The 24,318-nt window shown below is 52.5% G+C and overlaps 4 protein-coding genes across 4 annotated transcripts in view; 3 read left to right on the top strand and 1 right to left on the bottom strand.

Annotated features, from left to right (window-relative positions):
• Nucleotides 1–9,161, top strand: part of Wdr62 (WD repeat domain 62) — a 39,973-nt gene extending 30,812 nt beyond the window's left edge. The window contains 12 exon segments of the mRNA XM_050119061.1: nt 1,455–1,507; nt 4,247–4,471; nt 5,374–5,501; nt 5,792–5,895; nt 6,187–6,297; nt 6,487–6,618; nt 6,868–6,982; nt 7,081–7,210; nt 7,291–7,342; nt 7,449–8,114; nt 8,570–8,727; nt 8,818–9,161. Coding sequence (XP_049975018.1) covers nt 1,455–1,507; nt 4,247–4,471; nt 5,374–5,501; nt 5,792–5,895; nt 6,187–6,297; nt 6,487–6,618; nt 6,868–6,982; nt 7,081–7,210; nt 7,291–7,342; nt 7,449–8,114; nt 8,570–8,727; nt 8,818–9,081 — 2,138 coding nt within the window. The 3' untranslated portion in view covers nt 9,082–9,161.
• A 4,413-nt stretch (nt 9,162–13,574) lies between these two features.
• On the top strand, nt 13,575–16,110 carry Ovol3 (ovo like zinc finger 3). The gene is made up of 4 exons (XM_050119226.1): nt 13,575–13,683; nt 13,762–13,826; nt 14,565–14,766; nt 15,902–16,110. The coding sequence occupies exons 1-4, from the start codon at nt 13,590–13,592 to the stop codon at nt 16,108–16,110; spliced, it is 570 nt and encodes a 189-aa protein (XP_049975183.1). The 5' UTR covers nt 13,575–13,589.
• Nucleotides 16,111–16,157: 47 nt separating this feature from the next.
• Polr2i (RNA polymerase II subunit I) lies at nt 16,158–17,534 on the bottom strand. The gene is made up of 6 exons (XM_050119228.1): nt 17,133–17,534; nt 17,000–17,054; nt 16,741–16,814; nt 16,576–16,650; nt 16,437–16,488; nt 16,158–16,255 (listed from the first exon to the last, which is right to left on the bottom strand). The coding sequence occupies exons 1-6, from the start codon at nt 17,189–17,191 to the stop codon at nt 16,193–16,195; spliced, it is 378 nt and encodes a 125-aa protein (XP_049975185.1). The 5' UTR covers nt 17,192–17,534; the 3' UTR covers nt 16,158–16,192.
• Nucleotides 17,535–17,668: 134 nt separating this feature from the next.
• Nucleotides 17,669–22,348, top strand: Tbcb (tubulin folding cofactor B). Its single transcript, XM_050119225.1, has 6 exons — nt 17,669–17,941; nt 18,246–18,389; nt 20,615–20,711; nt 21,302–21,493; nt 21,886–21,958; nt 22,079–22,348. Exons 1-6 carry the CDS (start codon nt 17,828–17,830, stop codon nt 22,191–22,193), a joined length of 735 nt encoding a protein of 244 aa, XP_049975182.1. The 5' UTR covers nt 17,669–17,827; the 3' UTR covers nt 22,194–22,348.
• Nucleotides 22,349–24,318: the final 1,970 nt, after the last annotated feature.

The raw sequence follows: 24,318 nt of genomic DNA, 5'->3' as shown, positions 1-24,318 counted from the left end.
AGGAAGGAAGGAAGGAAGGAAGGAAGGAAGGAAGGAAGGAAGGAAAAGAAAAACTTTTCTGAGTGTGGTTGCTCACACCTATAATCCCAGAATTTAGGAGGATGAAGGAAGATGCAAGTTCCAGACCAGCCTGAACTACTTAGTAGAAGAGCTTATTTCAAAACCAGAAAGAAAGGGAAGACCTTTTTCTCCGTCCTCTGGCTCTGCGTTTCTTCACGTTGACTCTGGGCTCAGGCAGACTCTCCCCTCTGTCAGTTGTGGCGGATAAAGCTGCAGAGACATGAGCACTCCTTCCGAATGCTCAAGCAGAGTTCTGGAGCTGTGACTCGTGTTCTGACATAAACTATGGCCCAGTTCAGAATCAGTCACTGTGATTGACCACTTCCTGCGGGCTGAGGCTTAGTCAACTCCACTTAGTACCTGGCCAAGGGGTGGGAAGTAGTGGAGGGCTAAGGGAGTTTTCCCTAGAGCATTTTCCAGGGAAAGGAAGGCAAGCACTAGTTCATCTGATGAAAGGCTGGCTGGATGCCTGCCCCCTGCATCTGCCCTCATGGTTGCAAAGTGGCTGCTCAAGTTCCAGGCAGCACAGCTGGCTGAAGAGGAGAGAGCCATGCCTAAGATTCTCCCTTAAAAGATGCTCCCACAGGGCCTATGGTACAGATCTGTAACCACAGATAGATGCTCGGGAGGTTGAGGCAGGAGGATTATAAGACCAGCCTGGTTTACAGAGTGAGTTCAAGGCCAGCCTGGGGACTTAGTGGGGCCTGTCTTAAAAAAATCTGAGGAAGTAGCTCAGTGGTCAAGCACTTGCCTGGTGAATGTGAGACCCTGGGTTCAGCCCTCAGTACCACACACAAATAAAGAGGAAGCTTTTTCTCAGAAGTCACTTGCAGGCTTCCCATAAATCTCACTGGCAGCTGTGAGAGAGGCTGCAAACAGTGACAGAACTGGGTGCCTGTAGGGGGCTCTCTCTCCCTAAGGGACAAGAAGTGGCTTCTTGATACACAATAGCAGTCTGAGAGTTCAGCTGGAAAATCAGATTTTTGTTTGTTTGTTTCAAAACAGGGCTTCTATGTGTAGCCCCGGCCATCCTAGAATTCCCTAGGCATCGAACTCACAGAGTTTCACCACGCTAACACCCCACAGCTGAGCCCCATCAGTCTTGGTCTGGATCTTCTGTAGCCTAGACTAGCCTGGAGCTCTCACTTCTGCCACAGCCTCCTAAGATTATGAGCACACACCACTACACCCAGCATCCCCGCCCCAATAGTTAGACTTGGTCAGTCTTACGAGTTAAACAGTATATTATCTAAATGTGCATGTCTCTGACAGTTAGTGAGGTTGAGCATCTTTTCATCCATGGGTTCCTGTGCTACCCCTTTTGGAGAATGCCCAGTTGTCAGTGTGGTCCATTCCTCTCTGGGGTTGCTTAACCTCTCTTCATGTGTCTGCAGATCCTCAGTGCCTGCTGACCAATGGCAAGCTGCCACTCTGGGCAAAGCGGCTGGTGAGTCTACTGGAAGAATGGGAGACTTAGTGACTGGCAGAGAAGGAGCCCACCAACCCCTCCCCCTCCCGGAAGTTCTTTTTTCTTCCCATGTCTCCTTTCCTTGGAGAACCCGGTCATCTGCCCCATGCCTGCTGCTGTCCTGGCCATTGGAGGTGGGGCAGGGAGCACAGCAGATTGTCTAGGCCTTCCAGGCCTGTTCACCTGTGAGGGAAGTGGGAGAAGAGGAGCCACATTAAACAGATACGCCACGTTACATGTGGGAGCAGAGAGATGCTAGCGAGCTAAATAAAAGACTGTCCGGGGCGCCAATTTAGTGCCAAGTGCCATCTCGTGACGTCTCTCGGAGCCTAAGAAGGTAGAGTGACAAGGAACTAAGCCAGGGTGAGCGGGCAAGAGGCCTAGAAGAGAGGCTGGGGCTGGGCTGAAGGAAATGGTGAAGTAGAGGGATTGCAAAGGTGGGGCCATTCGGTTGGATATGAGGGACAGAAAACTACCAGCATAGTGTTAAAGTGAAAGGATCGTGTTGACATGGATGCGGGACAGGCTAGGAACTGGTGAGTAGAGGCTGGAAGCAGGACCCTAACCTCTAGCCAGATCCAACTTGGTGGTATAGACCTGTGATCCCAGCTACTCAGGAAATTGAGGCAGGAGGATCATAAGGTCAAAGCCTGCTTGGGCTGTAGAGTGAGGTAAAGACTATCCCAGGCAACTTAGTAAAACACTAAGTCAAAAAAGTAAGGTGGGGCCGGGCGGTGGTGGTGCACTCCTTTAATCCCAGCACTCGGGAGGCAGAAGCAGGCGGATCTCTGTGAGTTCGAGACCAGCCTGGTCTACAAGAGCTAGTGCCAGGACAGGCTCCAAAGCTACAGAGAAACCCTGTCTCGAAAAAAAAAAAAAAAAAAAAAGTAAGGTGGGTACCTCGTGCACCCAGTGTCTGGGAGGCGGGAGGATCAGGATCAGGATCTGATCTTAAGTTTTTTTTGTTTTTTTTTTTCTTTTTGGTTTTTCGAGACAGGGTTTCTCTGTGGCTTTGGAGCCTGTCCTGGAACTAGCTCTGTAGACCAGGCTGGTCTCGAACTCACAGAGATCCGCCTGCCTCTGCCTCCCGAGTGCTGGGATTAAAGGCGTGCGCCACACCCGGCCTCTGATCTTAAATTTAAGAGCCTATCTGAGCGAGTGAGTGTGGTGGCGCACACCTTTTATCCCAGCACTCAAGAGGCAGAGGCAGGCAGATGTCTGTCAGTTTGAGGCCAGCCTGATTTACAGAACTACTTCCAGGACAGGCTCCAAAGCTATAGAGAAACCCTGTCTCGAGAAACCAAAAAAAAAAAAAAAAAAAGAGCTGATTGTGAGTTTAAGGCCAACCTGGGCTAGATGAGGCTCTGTCTCTTACAAAAGAATAGGGTTGGGGATATAGCTCAGTTAGTACAGTGCTTGGGAGCACTGATGCAGCCCTAGGTCCAGTCCTCAGCACCATCTAAGCCAGGTATGTACTACACATCTATAGTCTGCACATCTATAGTCCCAGTACCAAGGATAGAGGCAGGATTGGGTCATTCTCTGCTACCCAGCAAGTTCCAGGCCAGCCAGGGAAACATGAGAACATGAGACCCTGTCCCAAAATCAAAGTTATAATAAGTGATAACAAAAAGAAAGCCAGGAAGCTGGTGTTACAACTTGGAGAGGCCTTGGGTTAATCCTCAGTACTATAGAAAGCTTATTAGTCTACTTCATCCCCCAAGGCCACACCTAAGGTCAAGGCCTGATTGCTATGCTAGCCCTTGGCTCTGCTTATGCAGGCCCCAGACTTCTCCTTGCCCACACATTATGGTTATTCAACAAACTTTGAGAGCATGCTTACTCCATTCTAAGCCCTTCTGCAATCTCCTTTTATTTTCGCTTGTCTGGAAATAATTAGCTACTATGTTCTGTTATTGGGCTGTCTTATATTTTAATTTTTCTGGAAAATAATTTTATTTTATATTATGAAACCATAATAAAGTTATTTTTTTATTTAAAAAAAATCTTCACTGAAGTAGGGGTGTTTCCCATCCCTATTTCACAGACAGGAAACGGGCTCAGAGAGGCTAAGTGCTTGGTCAGCTATCTCCCAGCTGGGTGTTAGAATATGTGACATAATGCTCCCTCTCCGGCAACAGCTTTGGTAGGAGGCGCAGTTGGTAGAGTAGGAATGGGGTGTGTTTGGGTGTGTTTGAGTGGCGGAGCTAAAGAATTTGTTGGTGAAATACAAGTGAAGCGTGAGTGACAGACTAAGGGGACGAGAATGATACCACCGTTGGGGGGCCTAAGAAACTACCGCAAATCATTGCGGTTGGCAAGGCTTTGGGGGGGTCAAGTTAAGGGGAATCCAGAGCAGAGTCCTCCACGTGGTAACTTTGAGACATTCATGTGGAGAGGTAGCGCAGCCTCAGTAGGAGGGTTAGAGCCCAGCCTGGTGGCTTACATATAACCCCAACTCTTGAGGGGCAGAGTCGGGAAGATTGATCAAGTTCCAGCCACCCTTGGATACAGGGAAATCTTTATCTGGAAGAAAAGAGGGAGGGGAGAGGAAGAGAAAAAGAGAAGGGTTGGGGGTATGGTAGATAGGTTCAGGATGGAGGTACATGGATTCTGGAAGCTGTTAGAGGTGTGAAGCTGGATGAGAGATCTGCGTAGCCCTTGTAGAGCATACTGAACACACGGCTCGCCGCCTGACTGCTGTCTCTGTCCCTCAAGCTAGGGGATGATGATGTGGCAGACAACTCTGCTCTCCGTGCCAGTGCCAAGCGCAGCTACCAGCCACATGGCCGTTGGGCAGAGCGGGCTGAGCAGGAGCCCCTCAAGACCATCCTGGACACCTGGGCCCTGGATTCCTACTTTACACCTATGAAGTCTGAGAATTCAGAGGACTCGGTTCTGGATTCATTGGAGCCACAGAACCTGTCAGGCCTGCTGAGTGAGGTACAGCCTTAACCCTCCCCCCCGCCAGCCGTCCCTGCACTGTGGCTGCCCACTCCAGGGCTGAGGAGAGGGTTCCAGGAGATGGTGAAGGCAGGAGGCTGAGCCCAGGCCCAGTATACAGTGTGATTTTTTTAAGACAAACAAACAGTCTTTGGTAGAGGATCACTTAGAGGTTAAGAGCTTGGGTCCCCAGAACAGGCCCTTCTTCTAAGTGGGGAGTATTCCAAGTGGGTAGAGCCTGGATTAGCCTCTCCCTGCCTCTGTGACCTGGGGTAACAGGCTTGCCTCTCTCTTAGAAAACTAAGAAAACTGTGCTCCCCGCTTCAGAAGACTCACGGATCCTTCTTTTCTAGAGGGCAGTCCTTCCCTGTCTTAATACATACATGTCCTCAGCTACCTGCGTCACCAGGGTTCTTGCCACCCTCACCACACACAGCATTTTGTACCTCCTAGAAAACCTCTTATGACCCAAGTCTGAGGGAGCCCATGTTCTGACCTCTCCCCATGAACTGGTTTGCCAGTGTTGTTGTTTTGAGGCAGGGTCTCATCATGTATCTCTGACTGGCCTGGAACTCAGAGACCATCTACTTCTGCATCCGAGTGCTGGGATTGAATGTGTGTGCCACTGCATCCACCAATAATGCTTTGCTTATTCTTGGCTGCTGCTCTGTGAACAGAGTAGGCCTCTTCTGGTCCCAGTCTGTACCTCCTCCTTATCTGTAAAGGGACTGTGGATGCCTGGCTGGAGGAGATCTGGTTGAGCGGCACACTTCACACTCTTCCTGACTTGGTGTCTGTCAGTGGGGTCTGTGGAATTATTCCTCTGCTAGTTGTAACATAACATGCCTTTGAGGGCATGGGTGTTCTGGACCCCTCAGAATGTCTCTGTTCTTCACTCTCAGTCAGAGAGTCCCCAGGAGGACCGCCGAGGACATCCCTCCTTCCTGCCTCTACAGAGGGAATCCACTGAGACAAGAGAACTCATCATCTGCTCCCCAGAGGCAGAAGTGACAGTCACAGGGATGCACAGGTGAATGTCCTATGTACCAAGGGAAGCCATAGCTGGAGAGAAGGATCCCCTTGTGATGGGCCCAGCCTGGAAAAACCCTTTACTCTTCCAGTGGCCTGTGGGAGTGGGCATGGGTGCACATGGGTCAGACGGACTCAGCTGCAGCCTCAGTTTCCTTGGTCCCAGGATAGATGAGGGGTTCTTGTAGGGGCAGGAGAAACTGAGGTGTGTTCTAGGAGCCGGGCGTGAGCGCCATGGCTCTGGCACAGGCCAGCTGCTGACACCAGTCTGACCCCACCCCGATGGTGCAGTGAGTACTACGAGAAGGAGGCCGAAGCATGACCTGAAGAGCCCCAAGGCGACTCCTATCTCAGGGTCTCCTCCGTCAGCCCGAAGGATCAGAGCCCACCTGAGGGTGAGTGGGGAGCCACAGGTGCCCTGGTGGTCTGCGATGGCGCCTTCTGGGCACTGGTAGTAGCCTTGGCCCAGTTCTCCAACATTCATGATGCCACAGAAGGTCAATGTGTCTCCTGCTGTCCTGAGGATGCTGAGCACCCAGCTCTGCCACTCAGGCCATGAAAGTGTGGAGCGGTACATGTCTCCACCATCCTCCACATGGGGAAACAAAGCCCAGAGCAGCTGGGTTATGTGCCCTGCTCACCCAGGATAGGCTCCTAACCCCTCTCCCCATGCTCTATTCCTTCAGACTCTGGGGAGTCGGAGGCTGAATTGGAGTGCAGCTTCACCGATGCCCATTTTTCAGCTTCACAGACTGACTCTGGTTCTCGCCTCACCATGACAATGCTCCATGAACCAGGTAAGTCAGGTGTAAACGCCCTGCAGCCCTTAGCTTTAGTTTTGTCAATGGAAAACTGGCATGTCCTTCTCAGCCTGGTGGCAACTAGGTGTGTGGCAAGTGAGTCTGGATCTCTCCATTGTTAAACAGTGGCGTCTGCCATGACTCATAGTGCTGACAGCGCCTCTCTGCACCCTGCCTCCCATGCAGAGCACCCAAGTATAGAAGAGCTTTCCCAGCCTGAAGTGCCGGGCCTGGCCAGTGGCTCCTTACCCCAGACCCCTGAGCAGGAGAAGTTCCTCCGCCACCACTTTGAGACACTTACTGACAGCCCTACTGAAGGTAGGACCTGACCCTGCACCCAGGTTGTGTGTGTGTCTGTCCAGTGCCGGGCATAGTGTGGCGGCTCCTCTCAGGGTCTCCTCCATCAGTTCAGAGGACAGAGCCCTCCTGAGGGTGAGTGGGATCAAGCGGGCATCCTTGTTGTGATGGCCCCTGGTAGGGTGGGGAAGGCAGACAATTTGACCTCTCACTTCACACTTGAGGCACGAGAGATGTGGCCAGGCCTGAGGCTCCATGGCTATCTTCTAGAGCTCTTTCATGGGTCAGTGGCAGACAGAAAGATCTCAGAGACTGATGACCATTTCTTCAATCCCCGGCTGAGTATCTCCACCAAGTTTCTCTCACGCCTCCAGAAGACCTCCAGGTAGAAGCTAGCGACCCTCATATTCCCCTCTCTCAGCCCTGCTGTGACCCCTTGGTAAGGCTTCATGAGCTTCTCTTTCCCACCTGCCTTCTTCCCAGGCTCCCTCCTCGGCTGCCCCCGCACCTTATGAAGTCTCCAGAGGTCAAGCCCACAGGCCAGGGGGGCAGCCAGCCCAGAGCAGGGTCCCTGAGAGCAGATGCTGGCTACATGTCTGCAGATGGGACCAATGTGAGTATTGGGGTCACTCTCTTGGGACACAGGGGTGCAGGCCAGGAGGGCTTGTTCTTATCGCAGAACTGCGCTTGCAGGTCCTCTCTGGGCCGAAGGCTGAGGAGACCCCAGAGGCCTCGTGTTTACCAAGTAAGTGTCCCAGATGAACAGCCCTGGGTGCCCAGCTGAGCCCTGGGAAGTATCCGTTCAGACTGTGAAGACGAGTGTGCAAGTGAACCATCTGCTTCCCTCACAGGCCTGGCGTCCTGTGTCCCTTCTCCTTCCGTACCACCCACAGACAGAAAGCCTCCAACACCCACATCTGTACCTACCCCAGTCCTGGATCAGAGTGTCTGTGCCCTCTCTACATGTTCTTACCTGGAGACGACAACTAGCTCACATGCCGAGATACCACATCGCATCTCTCTTGGGGACAGTGAGGGCCCTGTGGCAGCTGAGCTATCCAGGTCACTTCACAAACCCTTATCCTTGGGAGAACTGGCTTCCTTGGACCAGGAACCCCAGACCGTCCCCACCACAGTGACACTCACTTCTAGCCTCGGAGGTCAAGAGCCTGCTGTGCCTTCCTGGGGCAACCATGAGGCCCGAGCCAGCCTGAAACTGTCCTTATCCAGTGTCTGTGGCCAGCTCCTCGCCTCACCCCCGCTGGAGCCACCCACCACATGTGTGAGGTCTCAGGAACCTGTGGATGTCCAGCCTGGCATGGCAGTCACTGTAGCCAGCTTCCAAGCACCCAGCCCTGTAGATGTGAGCACCCTGAGACTCCACAGCTCTTTGTTTCTCCCAAAGACCTCTGCCTCTGGGCCCCTCACCCCTCCTGGCCATCCCAGCAACCTCCAACTTTTAGAGACCAGGTCTAGGCTGCCTGGTAACACCACTGCTCTCCTGGAGCCCACCCCCGGTGAGTATTGCTTGAGTACTGCCGCTGGGTACGGTAGAGCCCTAGCCCAGCCTGCGCTGCTGGACTCCTCTCCCTAGCTGTGGGGACTCTGCTGCTCATCCGTTCATTCACTCATTTACATAGTTAGGGGCAGTCCTGGGCCATGAGACGGTGGCAAACAAGAGGACAGGGAGTCAATTCCTATGCTAGGGGAGATACCCAGATCAAAATCTAACACATCACAAGGTGATAGCTACCTAGAGAAGTAAGAGAAGGGGGTTAGCAGTGTAGCTTCAACTTTAGGGTGTCAACAAAGGGATTTAGGGAGTTTATACCCAGCAGAACCCTGTGAGGAAGAGGAACCTTGGGGACTGAAGAAAGTGGTCCAGGGCCAAGAGTCGTTAGCCCAGCCACCTGGCCTCTCAGGCCATCTAGAAAGTAAGGCTATCTTGGTCATTTACTCTTCTCTACCCCAGGTACACCAAGTGGGATCCCAGGCAGCCCTGGACACTGCGGGGAACCTGGTCTACCTGCTGAGGTCCTGCCCCCACCACTCCCTGAGCTGGGCACTGTAGGATCCATCTTGCACAGGCTGCAGACTGCCTTTCAAGAAGCCCTTGACCTTTACCGAATGGTAAGCTAAGGAACCCAGGGCAGGGTAGGAGGATGGCAAGGGCTCCCTGGCAGTACCTGGATGTCTCCTGACAAGCTAGTCTCCTTACAGTTGGTCTCCAGCAATCAGCTGGGTGCTGAGCATCAGCAGGCACAGAGTGAGCTGGCCTCCACCTTCCACTGGATCCACAGCCAGCTGGAAGCCAACAACTGGATGGCTGCAGCTAACTCGGCTCCACCCCAAACACTGCCTAGCCCAGCTCTGCCGTCCCCACCTACACTATGTCCCCTGACCAGCCCAAACCTGCAGGCCCTGCTGGAGCACTACTCTGAGCTGCTGGTGCAGGCTGTTAGGAGGAAGACAAGGGGTGACTGATAACCTCAACCCCTCTACCAAATCCCTGCTGCACTGGAGAAATAGATTTTTATGCAAATAAACTGACTACACTAAATAAAGTTGTTTCCTGGAACCTGTGCTATCTCAAAGCCCTCGCTGGATGCAGAGTCCCCTGCATGAATGAAGCAGCCTGGACACTCAGCTTGGCTTCAGCACTAGGCCTGTCCTGTGGACGCCGACAGGGAAATGGGACCAGCAGTAATGATGAATGCCTGGCCTGCTTTCCCTCCCTTGTAGCCTATCCCCAGCATACTGATCTACTGCAGGGGTCATGTGTGTTCTTTGCCCATTGGAGCCCAGCTGTACCTAGGAGGAGCTAGCCGCCTTAACCCTATAGTTACTTATAAACCCACTGGAGCCACTGGTCATCATGGGTCTGACCCTGTCCTCAGTACATACACTCCTGGCTGACAGTCCTGGGCTAAATCCACACCGGAGCCTGCATGGTCTAGGTTGCTGCCTTCACTTCTGCAGCAGGGAAGTGGGAGACAAACACCACTGAACAATCTCGGCAGTAACCCCAAGCCACCCAGTGCTCAGGAATGGGACTGTATCCAGCTTCATTCTGTGAGCCACCAGCTCCCTCAGGCAGTAGGCATGCAGACACATAGTATGTCCCTAAGAAGGCCAGCCGGACAGTGGTGACACACCTTTAGTCCTAGCACTTGGGAGGCAGAGGCAGACGGATCTCTGTAAATTCAAGACCAGTCTGGTCCACTGAGCAAATTCCAGAACAGGCTCCAAAGCTACACAGAGAAACCCTGTCTCAGGGAGAAAAAAAAAAGGCCACTCGTGACCACACACATAACTGTTCCAAGTCCCCGTATAAAGGAACCCAGCAGAGAGGTCTCCTGAAGCACAGGGCCATCACCCAGCTTCATCCCATCCACCCTTAGGAAGGAAGGTCCACGAGCCTGATCTTGTTGAAGGTCCCTTTGTGGGTAGTCACAGGAGCTCTGATTAAGAGGATAATAGCCACAGGGGCTGGAGAGATGGCTCAGGTTAAGAGCACTGGCTGCTCTTCCAGAGGTCCTGAGTTTGATTCCCAGCAACCACATGGTGGCTCACAACCATCTGTAATGAGATCTAGTGCCCTCTTCTGGCCTGTAGGCATACATGCAGGCAGAACATTGTATACATAATTAATCTTTAACGAAAAAAAGAAAGACCAATAATATTAACAATTTATTTATGTAAAAAAAAGAGAACAGCCAGCAGTGGTGGCATTCACCTTTAGTCCCAGCACTTGTGGCAGACACAGGTAGTTCTCTGTAAGTTTGAGGCCAGCCTGGTCTCCAGAGTCAGTTCCAGGACAGCCAGGGATACACAGAGAAACCTTGTCTCAAAAGATAGGACACCTACAAAGCAGGATGGCTGAAAAACAGGATACCTATAAGATAAGAACAGGATATCTATTGCCAGACATCCATGCTGGGAGAGGAAAACCATTATGCCCCCCCCCCTCATTCCAACCGACCGATAACCATGCTTCTGCTTCTGTAAACTTGCTTTTTGCTGCCCTCTTTCCTATAAAAAGCCCTCCTCCCAGTCGGCAGGCACAAGTCCTCCGCAGGTACCTGTGTTTACCCAATAAACCTCTTGTGATTTGCATCCGTGTGGTCTTGGCCTGTTCCTTGGCTTGGGGAGGTCTCCTCCTTAGGGAAGGTCCTCATCTTCGAGGGTCTTTCAACAGGAGGCATGGTAGTGGACATAGGGTACCTGAGAAGAAAATAGCTCTCCCCGCTTGTGTGTCAGCCCCTCCTTTGCCACCACCATCTGTGCCCCATACCCACACTTGGCTTGAGACACCAACCTGCACAAGGGCACGGATCATAGTATGAAGTCCAGCAGGTGAAACATGGAGACACTTTAGCCCCATTGCTCGGCCAGGTCAGCCAAACTCAGAGCCTGCCCAGCCACTTCAGGACTAGGTATGTCCACCCTTGGCTGACGTCACACTGAGCATGCGCTCTGTGGAGACTAACATGCACCATAGCAGGAAGACACTTTACACCCGAATGCCGAATGGAGAAGCTGAGTGTGGACAGCACACACCTGTAATTCTATTATTCTAGCACATGGGAGGTAGAGACTGGAGGATCAAGAGTTCAAGGCTAGCCTCAGCTACATAAGTTTGAGAACAGCTGGATTGCATCAATCTTAGCATTTAAAAAAAAGAAAACGACAGCAACAATAAAAACAAGTTGAAGAGTTGGCTCCACAGTTAAGAGCACAAACGACTTTTCCAATGGGCACAAGTCTCACTCTCGACACCCACACCTGTTCATGTCCACCTGTAACTCCAGCTCCATGGGACCCAATGCCTCTGGCCACTGTGGGCACCTGCACTCTCATGCATCTCCACACAGACACACGCACACAAAAGTCATGTTTTTTTAAAGGCTCCTTGAGAGGCGACTTGTTCAGGTCCTACACTGTAGGACGTGCAGAGACAGTATGGCAAAGCTCAGCATGCAGGCAGGAAGCAAGCTTTTACCCTTGTAGGCCATGATGAATCCACAAGACCAACTCCTGTGCCAGTCACCTTCCCATCCTTATGAAAGTACCCGAGAAACAGGAAAGGTTTGTTTAGGCTGTGGTTTCCAGCTATGCTTGGCTGCCACGTTGCTGTGGGCCTCAGGCAGAGCAGAACTTCCTGGCTGTGGCAGAGAAGGCAGCTCACCTCATGGTGGCCAACAGCAGAGAGGCAGAGAGAGGTCTGGGGACGGGATGCACTCTTCACAGGTACATAATTCAGTGCCCCACTTCCTCCAGCCAGGCCTCACCACTTAGTTGTACCAATTCAAGAATGCCATCAAACTTCGAGTCCGTCAGTGGATTAATTCATGGGTGAGCTTGGAAAGCTCATGACCTGATCAATTCTCAATTGATTCATTGGCGCATGAGCCTTCAAACTTCTTACTCACATCTTAACACAAGGAATGCAAAGGAATCTTTCCTGGAATGGGATGTAATTTAATAGAGAGCTGGCCTGGTACCCCCTAAGCCCTGGGCTCCATCCCCAGCACCACAGAGAATGAGTATGGTAGCATATGCCTACAATCCCAGCACTTGAGAGGTAGATGTAGGAGGATCACAAGTTCAAGACCATCCTGGCACCTGGCGGTGGTGGTGCATGCCTTTAATCCCAGTACTTGGGAGGCAGAGGCAGGAAGATCTCTGTGAGTTCGAGACCAGCTTGGGCTACAAGAGCTAGTTCCAGGACAGCCTCCAAAAGCTACGGAGAAACCCTGTCTCAAAATAAATAAATAAATAAATAAATAAATAAATAAATAAATAAATAAATAAATAAAAAATAATAAAAAGACCATCTTTGGCTACATAGTAAGTTGGAAGCCATCTTGGGATGCATAAGACCCTGTTTTTGTTCTTGTTTTACAAGGGGTGGTGGTGGTGAGATGGCTTAGCAGGTGAAGGCATTTGCCATGCAAGCCTGGTAACCTGAGTTCAATCCCTTGAACCCAGGTTTTAGGGCTTCTATTGGTGTGAGTAAAACAAACACCAAGACCAACTGGGCTGGGTGGCACACACCTTTAATCCCAGCACTTGGGAGGCAGAGGCAGGAGGATCTCTGTGTTTGCAGCTAGCCTGGTTGACATAGCAAATTCCAGGACACCCAAGGCTACACAGAGAAACCCTGTCTCAAACAAAGAAACAAATAAATAAAACAGCGAAGATAACTGTGGGGAGAGTGTCCAGTATTCATGACTCCTAGTTCAGACATCAGATAAGGATTAATCTAGAACAGCCTACCTGGAGTGTAGTAAGTTCCTGGCAGCTCCAGGGATTGGAGGAGTCCTGTGAGCTCACTAGGAACTGGACTGTTGACAAACCAGCATTGTAATGCCCTAAGCTAGAAAGATGGATGCCATCTTCTGAAGTCTGAAGAACAGAGAGATCTTCCTGCCTGAGGAGGTTCAGCCTGTACCTTTATTTGTTAACGACCCATTCGGCTGTCACCCTACACCCGGAGCATAGAACAATCACAGCTGTGCCCACCCGCATCCTTGGACAGCTGTGTGATTTGAATAACCAGGCAGACTGATGATGTGTGTGGCGGAGAACGGACACGGGCTGATTTGCCTGGTAAACCGTCCCTGGAGTCCTTCACGGTGCCAGGACTGTGGCCATGTATCTTTCGTCTCTCCAGCCTCAGGCGCAGCCTAGGCTCTTCCCTCACTCAAGCCTCTCTGGGGGTCCTCTAAGTGTCTCAGCCCCTGGAGATTGCAGTGTTCTTTGGGAGCCTGGCCTAGGGAAGGAGCCATAATGGCAGGCCCTGGAGCAGAGGTAACGAGAGCCAGTTAAGGCTGCTCCCCGGACTTGTCCCAAAATTTGCATGAAGAGAATGAGGCTCCTCCGTGGGTCTCCTGACCTCACCTAGCTCTGCCTAGTTCTGGGCTGAGGTCTGACAGGCAGCAGACAGAGGAGGCAGTCCTGTGAGGAACCACTGCACCATCCTGACAGCAATGCCCCGGGTCTTCCTTGTGAGGAGCCGCCGTCCACAACCACCTAACTGGAGCCGTCTGCCTGACCAGCTCCGGGGAGATGCCTATATCCCAGGTATGCACCTCCCTGGGCCTGGCGGTGACGGGCCAGGGAGACAGACACAAGGGGTCACCCTCTAGCTTCTTTCCCCAGACTGCTGCAGCCTGGCAGTGCCACCAGCGCACAGATCTCCTGGTCTGAGAGACACTTGGGCAGCGGTAAGTCTGCGGCTGGCACGGGGACAAATTTCCACCCGCATTCGGGAAGCTGGCTGACCCTTACTCCAGGCCCTGTTGCACACACTTCCGGCCCAGGACCTTCTTCACTTGGCATGCCTCTCCTTTCCCAGCAGCCAGCTCAGTCCAGTCTCAGTTAAGACCTGCACTCCCAGGGTGTGTGTGTTGGGGCGCGGGGGGGGGGGGGGGGGGGGGGGGGGGGGGGCGCTGTAGGGCCCTGCTCCAGGGAGCTGTGTCCGGTGGGTGCAAACTAGGTGGAACGTGATTTACATCAACACTGGGTAAGGTAACAGAGATGGGGGCAGGGGCTCTGCTGCCTTAACCTCCCAGGAAGGCCAGCTGTGCTGTCTTTGAGAGGCAGGAAAGTGCTAGTCAAAACTGAGCGAGCTTGGGGTCAGCTTGGTATCTGAGAGGCCCACACTGAGCAAGGTGCTGAGGATCCAGCGGAAGGGACGGACGTCCACTTCCTCATGGAGCACAGACAATAAAACTAGGAAAGCTTGTATCAGCAAACTGTGCTCCTGGCAATGGAGGAACATGAAGGGTCAGTGATGGGATTGGTTAAGGAAGGTCTTGAGGAGAGGGTAGCACCTGTCCCCGGTACCCACAGACCCTCTTCTCGTGGTCCTTAGCTGTGGGCACACTTAACTCTTGTTTGTAGAGTAGCAAAGCCTGGGCAGGATCCAGCTGGCCCGGCTAACTCCTGCACCCCTCTGGCAGTCCTCACAGGGAACCCTGACCTCTGCTCCAGGTCACCCGGGGACACTTGGCTGCCCGCTTTGCCCCAAGGCCTTTCCGCTGCAGCGCATGCTGACTCGGCACCTCAAGTGCCATAGCCCAGCTCGGCGCCACGTATGCCACTGCTGCGGCAAGGGCTTCCACGATGCCTTTGATCTCAAGCGCCACATGAGGACGCACACGGGTAAGCGACAGCAGGGACAATGAGGGTCTTCTGGACACCAGATGGGGATGGCGAGAGAATGAACTAGAGGGAGATGCATGGAGTATGGGGTCCCCCCAGGGCGTGGGGATGAGTAGCAGGAACACTTCACGAGAGATCGGAGACATGATGTACCTCAGAGGGGGTGGGAATAAGATGGCATCAAGAAAGGGGTCAGGCAGAGGGTAGAGATGGGTGCTGGCTACAGAATTCAGGTTCTGGGGCCAGAAATATTTCTCAGTGAGTAAAAGCAATTGCTGGCAAGCCTGACGACCCGAGTTCAATCCCCAGGACGCAGGTGACGTAGGAACAGACCCCCTCAATTACCTTCTGACTTGTGCCATGGCATTTGTGCACAGGTTCACTCCCATGCACACACAAACACACACTAAACAAAACATAGTTAAAAACCTATGCCAGGCTTGGTAGTATTTGCTTTTAATCCCAGTAGATCTGAGTTCCAGACCAAATAGGGCTACACTCCAAATAATCAACAGGGCTGCAGGTGTGACTCAGTGGTTAAGAGCATCAGCTGCTCTTCCAGAGTAGCTCGGTTCCGCTCCCAGCACCTACATGGCAGCTCCCAGGGGTCTGTTATTTCAGTTCTGGAGGACCCTATGCCTTTACACAGACAAACATGTAAGCAAATACCCAATGCACATACAATAAAAGTAAGTAAATCATTAAAAAAAACAATCAATCAATAAAGCCGGGCGGTGGTGGCACACATCTTTAATCCTAGCACTTGGGAGGCAGAGGCAGGCAGATTTACGTGAATTTAAGGCCAGCCTGGTCTACAGAGCAAGTTCCAGAACCACCAGGGCTAAACAGAGAAACCGTCTCACAACAGAACAATAAACTTTCAGAATCCAGATTTAGAGCAGTCAAGGTAACTTCCCAAGTTGCTAAGGGCCCCTGCCTTTCTCAGGAGAGCTTCCCCACCCAAGGTCTGGCTCCTGTTGCCTTAGGGAAGGGAGAGCAGATGGCTGGTGGGCCATTGAATGTCAGTGTCTGCCCAGCCTGGATGGGACAGGAAATGCAAGGCGGGAAGTCCACCTACAGTTTACAGTCCAAGCCTAGAGTCAGCAGCCATCGCCCCTGCCCCTCATCATTACAGGAATACGGCCGTTCCGCTGTGGAGCCTGTGGGAAAGCTTTCACTCAGCGCTGCTCCCTTGAAGCTCATCTTGCCAAGGTACACGGGCAGCCGGCCAGCTACGCTTACCGGGAGCGCAGGGAGAAGCTGCACGTGTGTGAAGACTGTGGCTTCACCAGCTCTCGGCCTGATGCTTACGCACAGCATCGCACGCTCCACCGCACACCCTGATATACCGGCGCTTCCTATCCACGAGACGAATAAACGGGAAACGCTAGTATAAAAACTGGCATTTATTATAGGTGGGGAAGGGTCATTCAGTCCAGCGGTGGCCGCAGTGTGGGGCGGTGCATACGTAGTACAGGCGCATGGCGTCCTGGCAAGAAGAACGTTCAATTAGAAAGGGTCTGAACCCAGGGGACAGTAGTATGGGGTACCCCAAAGAACGGTCAAAGGAACTTTCCAATCTTGATTTGAGGAAGCATAGGATCAGCCCCAAACTGGCGTTTCCACCCCCTGGAGAGCCACCCAGCCACCCAGGAAGGTGTCCCACTCACCTCAGCTCGGGCACTGTGTGACTGGAAGAACACTGCCTCCTTGTGGCCACACCTACGGGGACGGTTCAGTTACTAAAAGTGTGAAAAGACCCTCGTCATCCCCAGGGGACTGCCACTCTCTTTTCCCCAGGCCACTCACTTCTGGCATGGGTGGTCCTCCGTCCGAGGTAGCGTGGGGTCTTGAGACACGTCTGCGATGATCTGGGTCAGCTCGCTGCGGGGATGGGGAAGCGAGTAATTACGGTTAGACTGGCTGTCCCGAGAGCAGCATACCCGTGCCCCAAGCCGGGGTCCCGCCACTCACTCCACTTCGTGCGTGATTTTGTTGACGTAGATGCAGCTGTTGTCAGCTTCCTGCTGGTAATCGCAATTGCGGCACTACAGGAGGGGGAAGAGTGGCGGGAGGGGTGTCACAAACACATCAGAGGAAGGGAGGGCAGGATGATCCCCGGAGGGGAAGGACAAGAAGGGAGAGAGGGTGCATTGAGAGACAGTAAAGAGGCAAAAGCGTGGGACCCAGCAGGGAGCGGAGAGGAGGGCTGGAGAGGGCGGCCAGCACTCACCGCGTACAGCAGAATGCGGTTCTCCTTGTCCTCCTTGGGGTACAGCATGTTATTACTGTGGGGAGAGGGAGGTCACAGGTCAGCCCCGAAGCTAATCCTCACTGCTTTGCCACACCAGCTGCCCGGGACTCACCATTCCTGGCAGAATCGAATACCCACGAATCCCGGCTCGTAGGTCCCGTCCGGTTCCATAGCGACGGGCTGGTCGAATCTTCCGCGCTTGCGCGGCCGCTCTACGGACCGCGGGAAGGGTCAGACCGCGGGCAGGGGCTGAGCGCGCACGCGGGCTCTCGCTCTTGCGTGGGTCTGGCTGACGGCTTGCCGCTGTCCTCTGGTACCCTCTGGTAATCAGTCCCGATTTCGGAACCTTGCTTCTCGACTTACAGAGTAGCACGGATCTAGGACAAGGGGGGAGACTACGATGCGCAACGCCACCCGCAAGGCACTGAGCGTAAACAGAAGAAGCCGTCGCTCTCTTCTTGGCGTCATGCACATGCGCCGAGCTTACTCATGGCGAACCAGGCTAACTCCAGCCAGTCTTTCTTCTTGGTGTCCTCCTCCTCCCGCCCTCCTGGGCGGCTTCCCGTGCAGCTATTGGAAGAACCGAGAGGCATGAACGCCCTCTCGGGATTGGCTGGACCTGCCCGAGACTCAGCCTGGAGGTGGAGAAAGGACGATAGCGATTGGCCGGTTGTGTTTGTTGGAGCGCTTGTATTGGTCAGCTTCGGGACCAGGGGCGGGACTGATATCCCAGAAGCAGCGGCGGCCACTGCGGAGCCGGTGTGAGGCTGCTGAACCGGATCGCGGGCCACTACAGAGCGCGGCGAGATGGAGGTGACGGGGATCTCGGCGCCCACGGTGACGGTTTTCATCAGCAGCTCTCTCAACAGCTTCCGCTCGGAGAAGCGGTACAGTCGTAGCCTGACCATCGCAGAGTTCAAGGTGTGGCCTTGGAGGCGGGGTCCGGGGGCGGGGCCTGAGGGATAGTGGGCGGAGCTTGAGGCGAGGCTGTAGAGACTGGCAACCAGCCTCCGGGGCGTGGGAGCCCCCCGGAGAAACAGTCCACAGGGTAGGGGCGGGACCCGGGAAAAATCAGACGTTCCTGAGAGCCGAGGGGGCGGGACCCAGAGGGGACTGTGCTGGGTCCAGGCCTTTGGGAACAGCAGGGATGCCATCATAGTTGTTGACACGAGCCCGAAAGTGAGGCCTCTGACAGCCTTTCTACTCTCCTGCCGCCTTGCCGCAGTGTAAATTAGAACTGGTGGTGGGCAGTCCTGCTTCCTGCATGGAACTGGAGCTGTATGGCGCCGACGACAAGTTCTACAGCAAGTTGGATCAAGAGGATGCATTGCTGGGCTCCTATCCTGTAGATGATGGCTGCCGCGTCCATGTGAGGCCCCCCTTCCTGGGACCCCACACCACGTTCATTCGTTTGTTTAGTTATTGAGCAAATACTTGCTGTGCTTTGCCCGGTGTGATAACCAGTATAAGCCCTGCCCTCATGAAACCCCCAGTTAAACCTGGTGAAAAGCAGTGTTCAGTAGACAGTGACAGACCAGAGTTGTCTGGACCCGGTTAGAGGCACCCCTGGGGAGTGGTCAAACACAGGAGGCACTTGACTTCACTTGGGGGCATTAGAAAAGGCTTCCTGGAGGAAAGGGTGTTTGAGCTATATCCTGAGGCTACTTACGTGGTGGGGGGAGGGGGAGAAAGTGCGGAGCGCTAAAGAATTGTGGTGAACGACCAGGAGAAGTCAGGCTAGCCAGACTGGGAGAAGCAAGAACACAAAAGGCCTCTGTGTGCGTCATGCTTAGACGTCCGATTCTAAGCTCTGCCTCCATTCCCTTTCTTGTCTTGTGTTGTATTCTCTATCCACAAAGTTCACGTCCATAAACCCACATGGCTGAGCCTTCTGATCTTAAGAAGTTCCTCCAGCGCTGGAGACAGTGGGCACACCTGTAATCTCAGCATTTAGGAGGAGTTAGGAGGCCAGCCTAAAATAAAGTGGTACTTGGTTAAAAAACAAAATAAACACCAGGTGGTGGTGCACGCCTTTAATCCCAGCACTCGGGAGGCAGAGGCAGGCGGATCTCTGTGAGTTCGAGGCCAGTCTGGTCTACAAGAGCTAGTTCTGGGACAGGCTCCAAAGCTACAGAGAAACCCTTCTCGAAAAAACAAAAAACAAACAAACAAACAAACAAGCCGGGCAGTGATGGCACACACCTCTAATCCCAGCACTTGGGAGACGGTGGCAGGTGGATCTCTGTAAATTCAAGGCCAGCCTGGGCTACAGAGTGAGTTCCAGGATAACCAGGACTACACAGTGAAACCCTGTCTCAAAAAAAAAAATAGGAGCTGGTCGTAGGAGCCAGTCAGCCCGAGATCAGTTCCTGGACCCTCATTAAGGAGAGAACCAGTTCCACAAAGTTGTCCTCTGGCCTACACACACACACACACACACACACACACACACACACACACAATGGAAGGGCTGAGGTTGGTTATAGGCCTGGGCCGCCCTCCCAACACTGGAATTTACTCTCTCCTTTAAAAAAAAACTTTCAGTGATTCTTTTTTTTTTTTTTTTTTTTTTGGTTTTTCGAGACAGAGATCCACCTGGCTCTGCCTCCCGAGTGCTGAAATTAAAGGCGTGCGCCACCATCGCCCGGCAGTGATTCTTTTTCTTAAAAAGATTGGAGTTACAGACAGTTGTGAGCTGTCATGTGAGTGCTGGGAATTGAACCTGGGTCCTCTGGAAGAGCAGCCAGTGCTCTCAACTACTGAGCCATCTCTCCAGCCCTGGAATTTACCTTCTTAAGGGTGAACTCTTGGTAGAATTTTGACCTGGGTCTGCCCTGACTCCAGAAGCCACTAAGCCTGGAGAACTGGTCATTTTTTTCTGTTCATGTATCCTGTTACTGGTTCTTCAAACATCTGTGTTGGGTTGGGCAGGACATAACCCAGAAGGCTGTGTTAGCCCTACCCATGGGGTATGGTGGCATTGGCTGAATGATCACAGAACCAGACAGGAAAATCTGTGGGAATGAGGGCTGTGCAGGAGAGCTTGGCATCTCGGGTGCTGGGGAGGCTGGGCCTTCAGTGAGATCTGTGAGGATTTCTGGGAGCAGGTGCCGTGCAGCTTCCGGGAGCTATTGGGGAGGACAGTGGACGTTAGGAGGGCTCTGAGCATGAGGGGTCTGCAGTGCCTCAGGTGTTCATGGCACTTCAGGTTGTAGGCAGGAAGCCAGATGGAGGACAGGCAGAACAGGGAAACCAGAGACCCAGATGATCCTGGTTCTGGAGGTGGGGACCACCCTCAGAGGAAGGATGTGAACCAGACTTGAGATCTCCAGCTGGTTTCAGGAGCATGACCACATCAGTGATGTTGAGGCCAGCATGTGGAGGACATCTGGGGGCAGATGCAGTATCCAGGGGCTGAGCAGGGGATGAGGAAGAGGAGTGGCCGGTGTCTGTTCTGCTATGCTGGTGGCGGGCAGGGGAGGAGTGTGGCTTCTGCTAAAGTCTCCAGACTGTACCAGAGTGTGACTTGATACCAGCATCCCAGGTCTTCTCTACCGACCCCGGTCCCCACTGACCCCCCTCCTCTTACCAAAGGTCATTGACCACAGTGGCGTCCGGCTTGGAGAATATGAGGACGTGTCCAAGGTGGAGAAATTCGAGATCTCATCAGAAGCTTATGACCGGAGGCAAAGTACAGAGTGCTTGGGCCGGGCTGGAAGGGGCATGTGTGGTTCAGAAGGCTGGGAAAGACAGTGGGGCCATCACAGGCTAGGCAGCGGGAGCGGGCCTTGGAGAGTGGGAGGTGGGACTCAGAGATAGACACTGGGAGATGAGTCAAGGCAGCTGGGGTGGAGTGGCCCTGGTGGGGTTAGGCAGGCAAAGGAGCCTCTGAAAGATGGGGACTCGAGGTGGGTTGGGGGTTGGGTTGAGGGAGTAGTAGCAAAGAGGGCATGGGATGTGTACAGGGTGATGTGGCATTTGGAGCAGGCGGCTGAGGAAAGGTCAGGGTGGGTAGACAGGGGAGCACTTCAGGAGCCAGATGAAGATAAACGGGATACCAGACCAGAGGGGTGTGTGGAGAAATAGGGTCAGGGGAGGGACGGGAGGCAGTTGGGGGTAGGGGGAGGAAAGTAGGGGAGAGCCTTGAGGGTATCTGGTGGTGGCAGCTCTTAAACACTCAGAATAGAATTTCTGCATGAACATCAGCCCTTTGTGGGAGGAACGTGCTCTGAAGGTCAGGTTTGACCCTGTCCCCCATCCCCGTCCCCACCCTGCCCACAGACACAGTTCGGTCCTTCATGAAGCGCAGCAAGGTAGGCCCGTACAATGAAGATCTTCGGGCGCAGCGAGAGGCTGAAGCCGCCCAGCGCCTCAGCGAGGAGAAGGCCCAAGCCAGTGCCATCTCCGTGGGTAGCCGTTGTGAGGTGCAGGCACCTGGCCAGTCCCTTCGCCGAGGCACTGTCATGTATGTAGGTAGGTGTCTTTCTGTCACTGTAACTGGAAACTTGACAGAACTTTCGGAAAGATGTCTTTTGGCTCGTAGTTTCAGAGGGTTCAGCTCATGGCCATTTGGCTCCTTGCACTTGGCCACAGCATCATGGAAGACCAGGCTGGCCTCAGACTCAGAGGCTGAGCTGCCTCGGCCTCCCAAGTGCTGGTATTAAAGGTGTGTGCCACCTTGCCCAGCTCCTATGGAATCTGTGCAGTCAGTCACTAACCCAAAGCCTGGCTTATCCATGCTACATTGCCCATTAAGCAGTGGAGGAAGGAGTCTGTCTCCATGGCAGCCTTTCTGCTCCACCAGGAAGCAGGAGCCAGGAGTGAGCTCCATCTAGAGGTTTCACTGAGATTTCTCTCCTGGGCAGGACTTACAGATTTCAAGCCAGGCTACTGGGTTGGCGTCCGGTACGATGAGCCCTTAGGGAAGAACGATGGCAGGTAATGTGTGGCCGCTGCTGTGTGTGCTTGTCCGTGTATGTGGGAGCCTGTGCATGCTGGCTCGTGGAGCAGTAGCCGCCCCTCAGCCCCTCACTGCTGCCTTCCCATCCTGCCCTGCAGTGTGGATGGGAAACGCTACTTTGAATGCCAGCCCAAGTACGGTGCCTTTGTCAAGCCGTCTCTTGTCACCGTGGGAGACTTCCCCGAGGAGGACTACGGGTTGGACGAGATGTGACACTGAAGGAAGGACGTGGTCCCCTGCTGCGGCCCTGACAGGGCCCTTCTGTCTGTCTGCCTGTGGCCCTTTCCTCCCCCTGTTTAATATTATTATTCACTTCTGTCTGCTGTTGACTTTTGAGATTTGTGCATTAAATTAATCAGAACCCAGGAGGATGTGGGAGTCTCTTGATTCAGGAAGATCATAGTAGTGATTCATGGTGGGTGGTGGTGTTGGGCACACCTTTGATCCCAGCACTTTGGAGCAGAGGCAGGTAGAGCTCTGAGTTCAAGGCCAGCTTGTTCTACAGAGTGAGTTCGAAGAATAGCAAGAAGTACATAAAAAGACCCCTTCCAAAAAAAAAAAATCTAGCAGGCAGATCTCTGTGAGTTTGAGACCAGCCTGGTCTACAGAGCTAGTTCCAGGACAGGCTCCAAAGCCACAGAGAAACCCTGTCTCGAAAAACAAACAAACAAAAAAAAAAATCTAGATGAAGGGGTGACATCTAGATTCCTCCAAGAGATGGCTTTACACTTTTTGTTTTGTTTTGCTTGTTTTTCAAGACAGGGTCTCTCTGTAGGTTTAGAGCCTATCCTGGAACTAGCTCTTGTAGACCAGGCTGGCCTCTAACTCACAGAGATCTGCCTGCCTCTGCCTCTGCCACCACCACCCAGTGGCTTTACACCTTTTTACTTACCATAATATCCTGAGTGCTGGAAAAGCGGCTCCTGGCTAAGAGTGCTTAGCCACTTCCTAAATATAACCCCAGCAGCACAGACACTGGGAGAAACAATTAATAAATGGGACCTTCTGAAACTGAAAAGCTTCTGTAAAGCAAAGGACATGGTCAACAAGACAAAACGACAGCCTACAGAATGGGAAAAGATCTTCACCCCACATCAGACAGAAGTCTGATCTCAAAAATATACAAAGAACTCAAGAAATTGGACACCAAAAAGAACACATAATCCAATAAAAAAAAAAATGGAGCAAAGACCTAAACAGAAAACCCTCAACAGAGGAATCTAAAATGGCTGAACACTTAAGGAAACGTTCAACATCCTTAGTCATCAGAGAAATGCAAATCAAAACAACTCTGAGATTCCATCTTACACCTGAAAGAATGGCCAAGATCAAAAACTCGGATGACAACTTATGCTGGAGAGATTGTGGGGAAAAGGGAACACTTCTGCATTGCTGGTGGGAATGCAAGCTGATACAACCCCTTTGGATGTCAGTGTGGCGATTTCTCAGAAAATTAGGAAACAACCTTCAAGACCCAGTAACACCACTTTTGGGTATCTATCCAAAGGATGCTCAATCCTGCCCCAAGGAAATGTGCTCAACTATAGCAGCTTTGTTTGTCATAGCCAGAACCTGGAAACAACCTAAATGCTCCTTGACCGAAAAATAGATAAGGAAAATATGGTAATCTACACAATGGAGTACTACACAGCAGAAAAAAATAACGACATCTTGAATTATGCAGGAAAATGGATGGAGCTAGAAAACATTATTTTGAGTGAGGTAACCCAGACACAGACAATTATCACATGAACTCACGCATAGGTGGTTTTTAAACATAAAGCAAAGAAAGCCAGTTTACAAACCACAATCCCAGAGAACTGGGCTTAGACAACAATGAAGACACTAAGATTCACATAGATCTTATCTACATGGAAAGTAGAAAGTAGAAAAAGACAAGATCTCCTGAGTAAATTGGGAGCATGGGGACCTTGGAAGAGGGTTGAAGAAGGGAGGGGAGAGACAGGGAGGGGAGCAGAGAAAAATGTAGAGCTCAATAAATAATTTAAAAAAGTGCTTGCGCAGTAGCAGAGGACCAGCGTCCATCCCAGCACGCAGCTCACGAAGGCTCCCGTCAATGTCCTGCAAACAGTCTATGTACAGCTTCCTCTTAAACGCTCTGCTGCTGTAACAGCCAAGACAGCGGGGCTTCTGAAGATGAAAGCTCAGGTCTGGCTTTGTTGTTTTTGAGACGTAGTCTGGTCTGGACTTACTGTGTAGGCCAGGCTGGCCTCAAACTCAGAGATCCTTCTTAACTGCTTTCCCCCAGGTGCTAGGAATAAAGGCGTGTGTGACCACGCCCTCCCTGAAGTTTGACTCACTTTCTTTTTTCTTTTTT

The sequence above is a fragment of the Alexandromys fortis genome, unplaced genomic scaffold (assembly GCF_014885135.2).
Source record: "Alexandromys fortis isolate MF-2015 unplaced genomic scaffold, M_Fortis_MF-2015_v1.1 scaffold_140, whole genome shotgun sequence".
Classification (NCBI taxonomy): Eukaryota; Metazoa; Chordata; class Mammalia; order Rodentia; family Cricetidae; genus Alexandromys; species Alexandromys fortis.
This window is presented reverse-complemented; position numbering and strand designations above follow the sequence as displayed.

Coding starts and splice junctions, on each gene's coding strand:
- Ovol3 (XM_050119226.1), top strand. CDS start 13,590: ATGCCCCGGGTCTTCCTTGTGAGGAGCCGCCGTCCACAACCACCTAAC. Junction 13,684..13,761: donor GGGAGATGCCTATATCCCAG/GTATGCACCTCC, acceptor TTCTTTCCCCAG/ACTGCTGCAGCCTGGCAGTG. Junction 13,827..14,564: donor TGAGAGACACTTGGGCAGCG/GTAAGTCTGCGG, acceptor CCCCTCTGGCAG/TCCTCACAGGGAACCCTGAC.
- Polr2i (XM_050119228.1), bottom strand. CDS start 17,191: ATGGAACCGGACGGGACCTACGAGCCGGGATTCGTGGGTATTCGATTC. Junction 16,815..16,999: donor ACCGCATTCTGCTGTACGCG/GTGAGTGCTGGC, acceptor CCCCTCCTGTAG/TGCCGCAATTGCGATTACCA. Junction 16,256..16,436: donor CACACAGTGCCCGAGCTGAG/GTGAGTGGGACA, acceptor TCTTCTTGCCAG/GACGCCATGCGCCTGTACTA.
- Tbcb (XM_050119225.1), top strand. CDS start 17,828: ATGGAGGTGACGGGGATCTCGGCGCCCACGGTGACGGTTTTCATCAGC. Junction 20,712..21,301: donor AGCTTATGACCGGAGGCAAA/GTACAGAGTGCT, acceptor CCCTGCCCACAG/ACACAGTTCGGTCCTTCATG. Junction 21,959..22,078: donor TTAGGGAAGAACGATGGCAG/GTAATGTGTGGC, acceptor CCTGCCCTGCAG/TGTGGATGGGAAACGCTACT.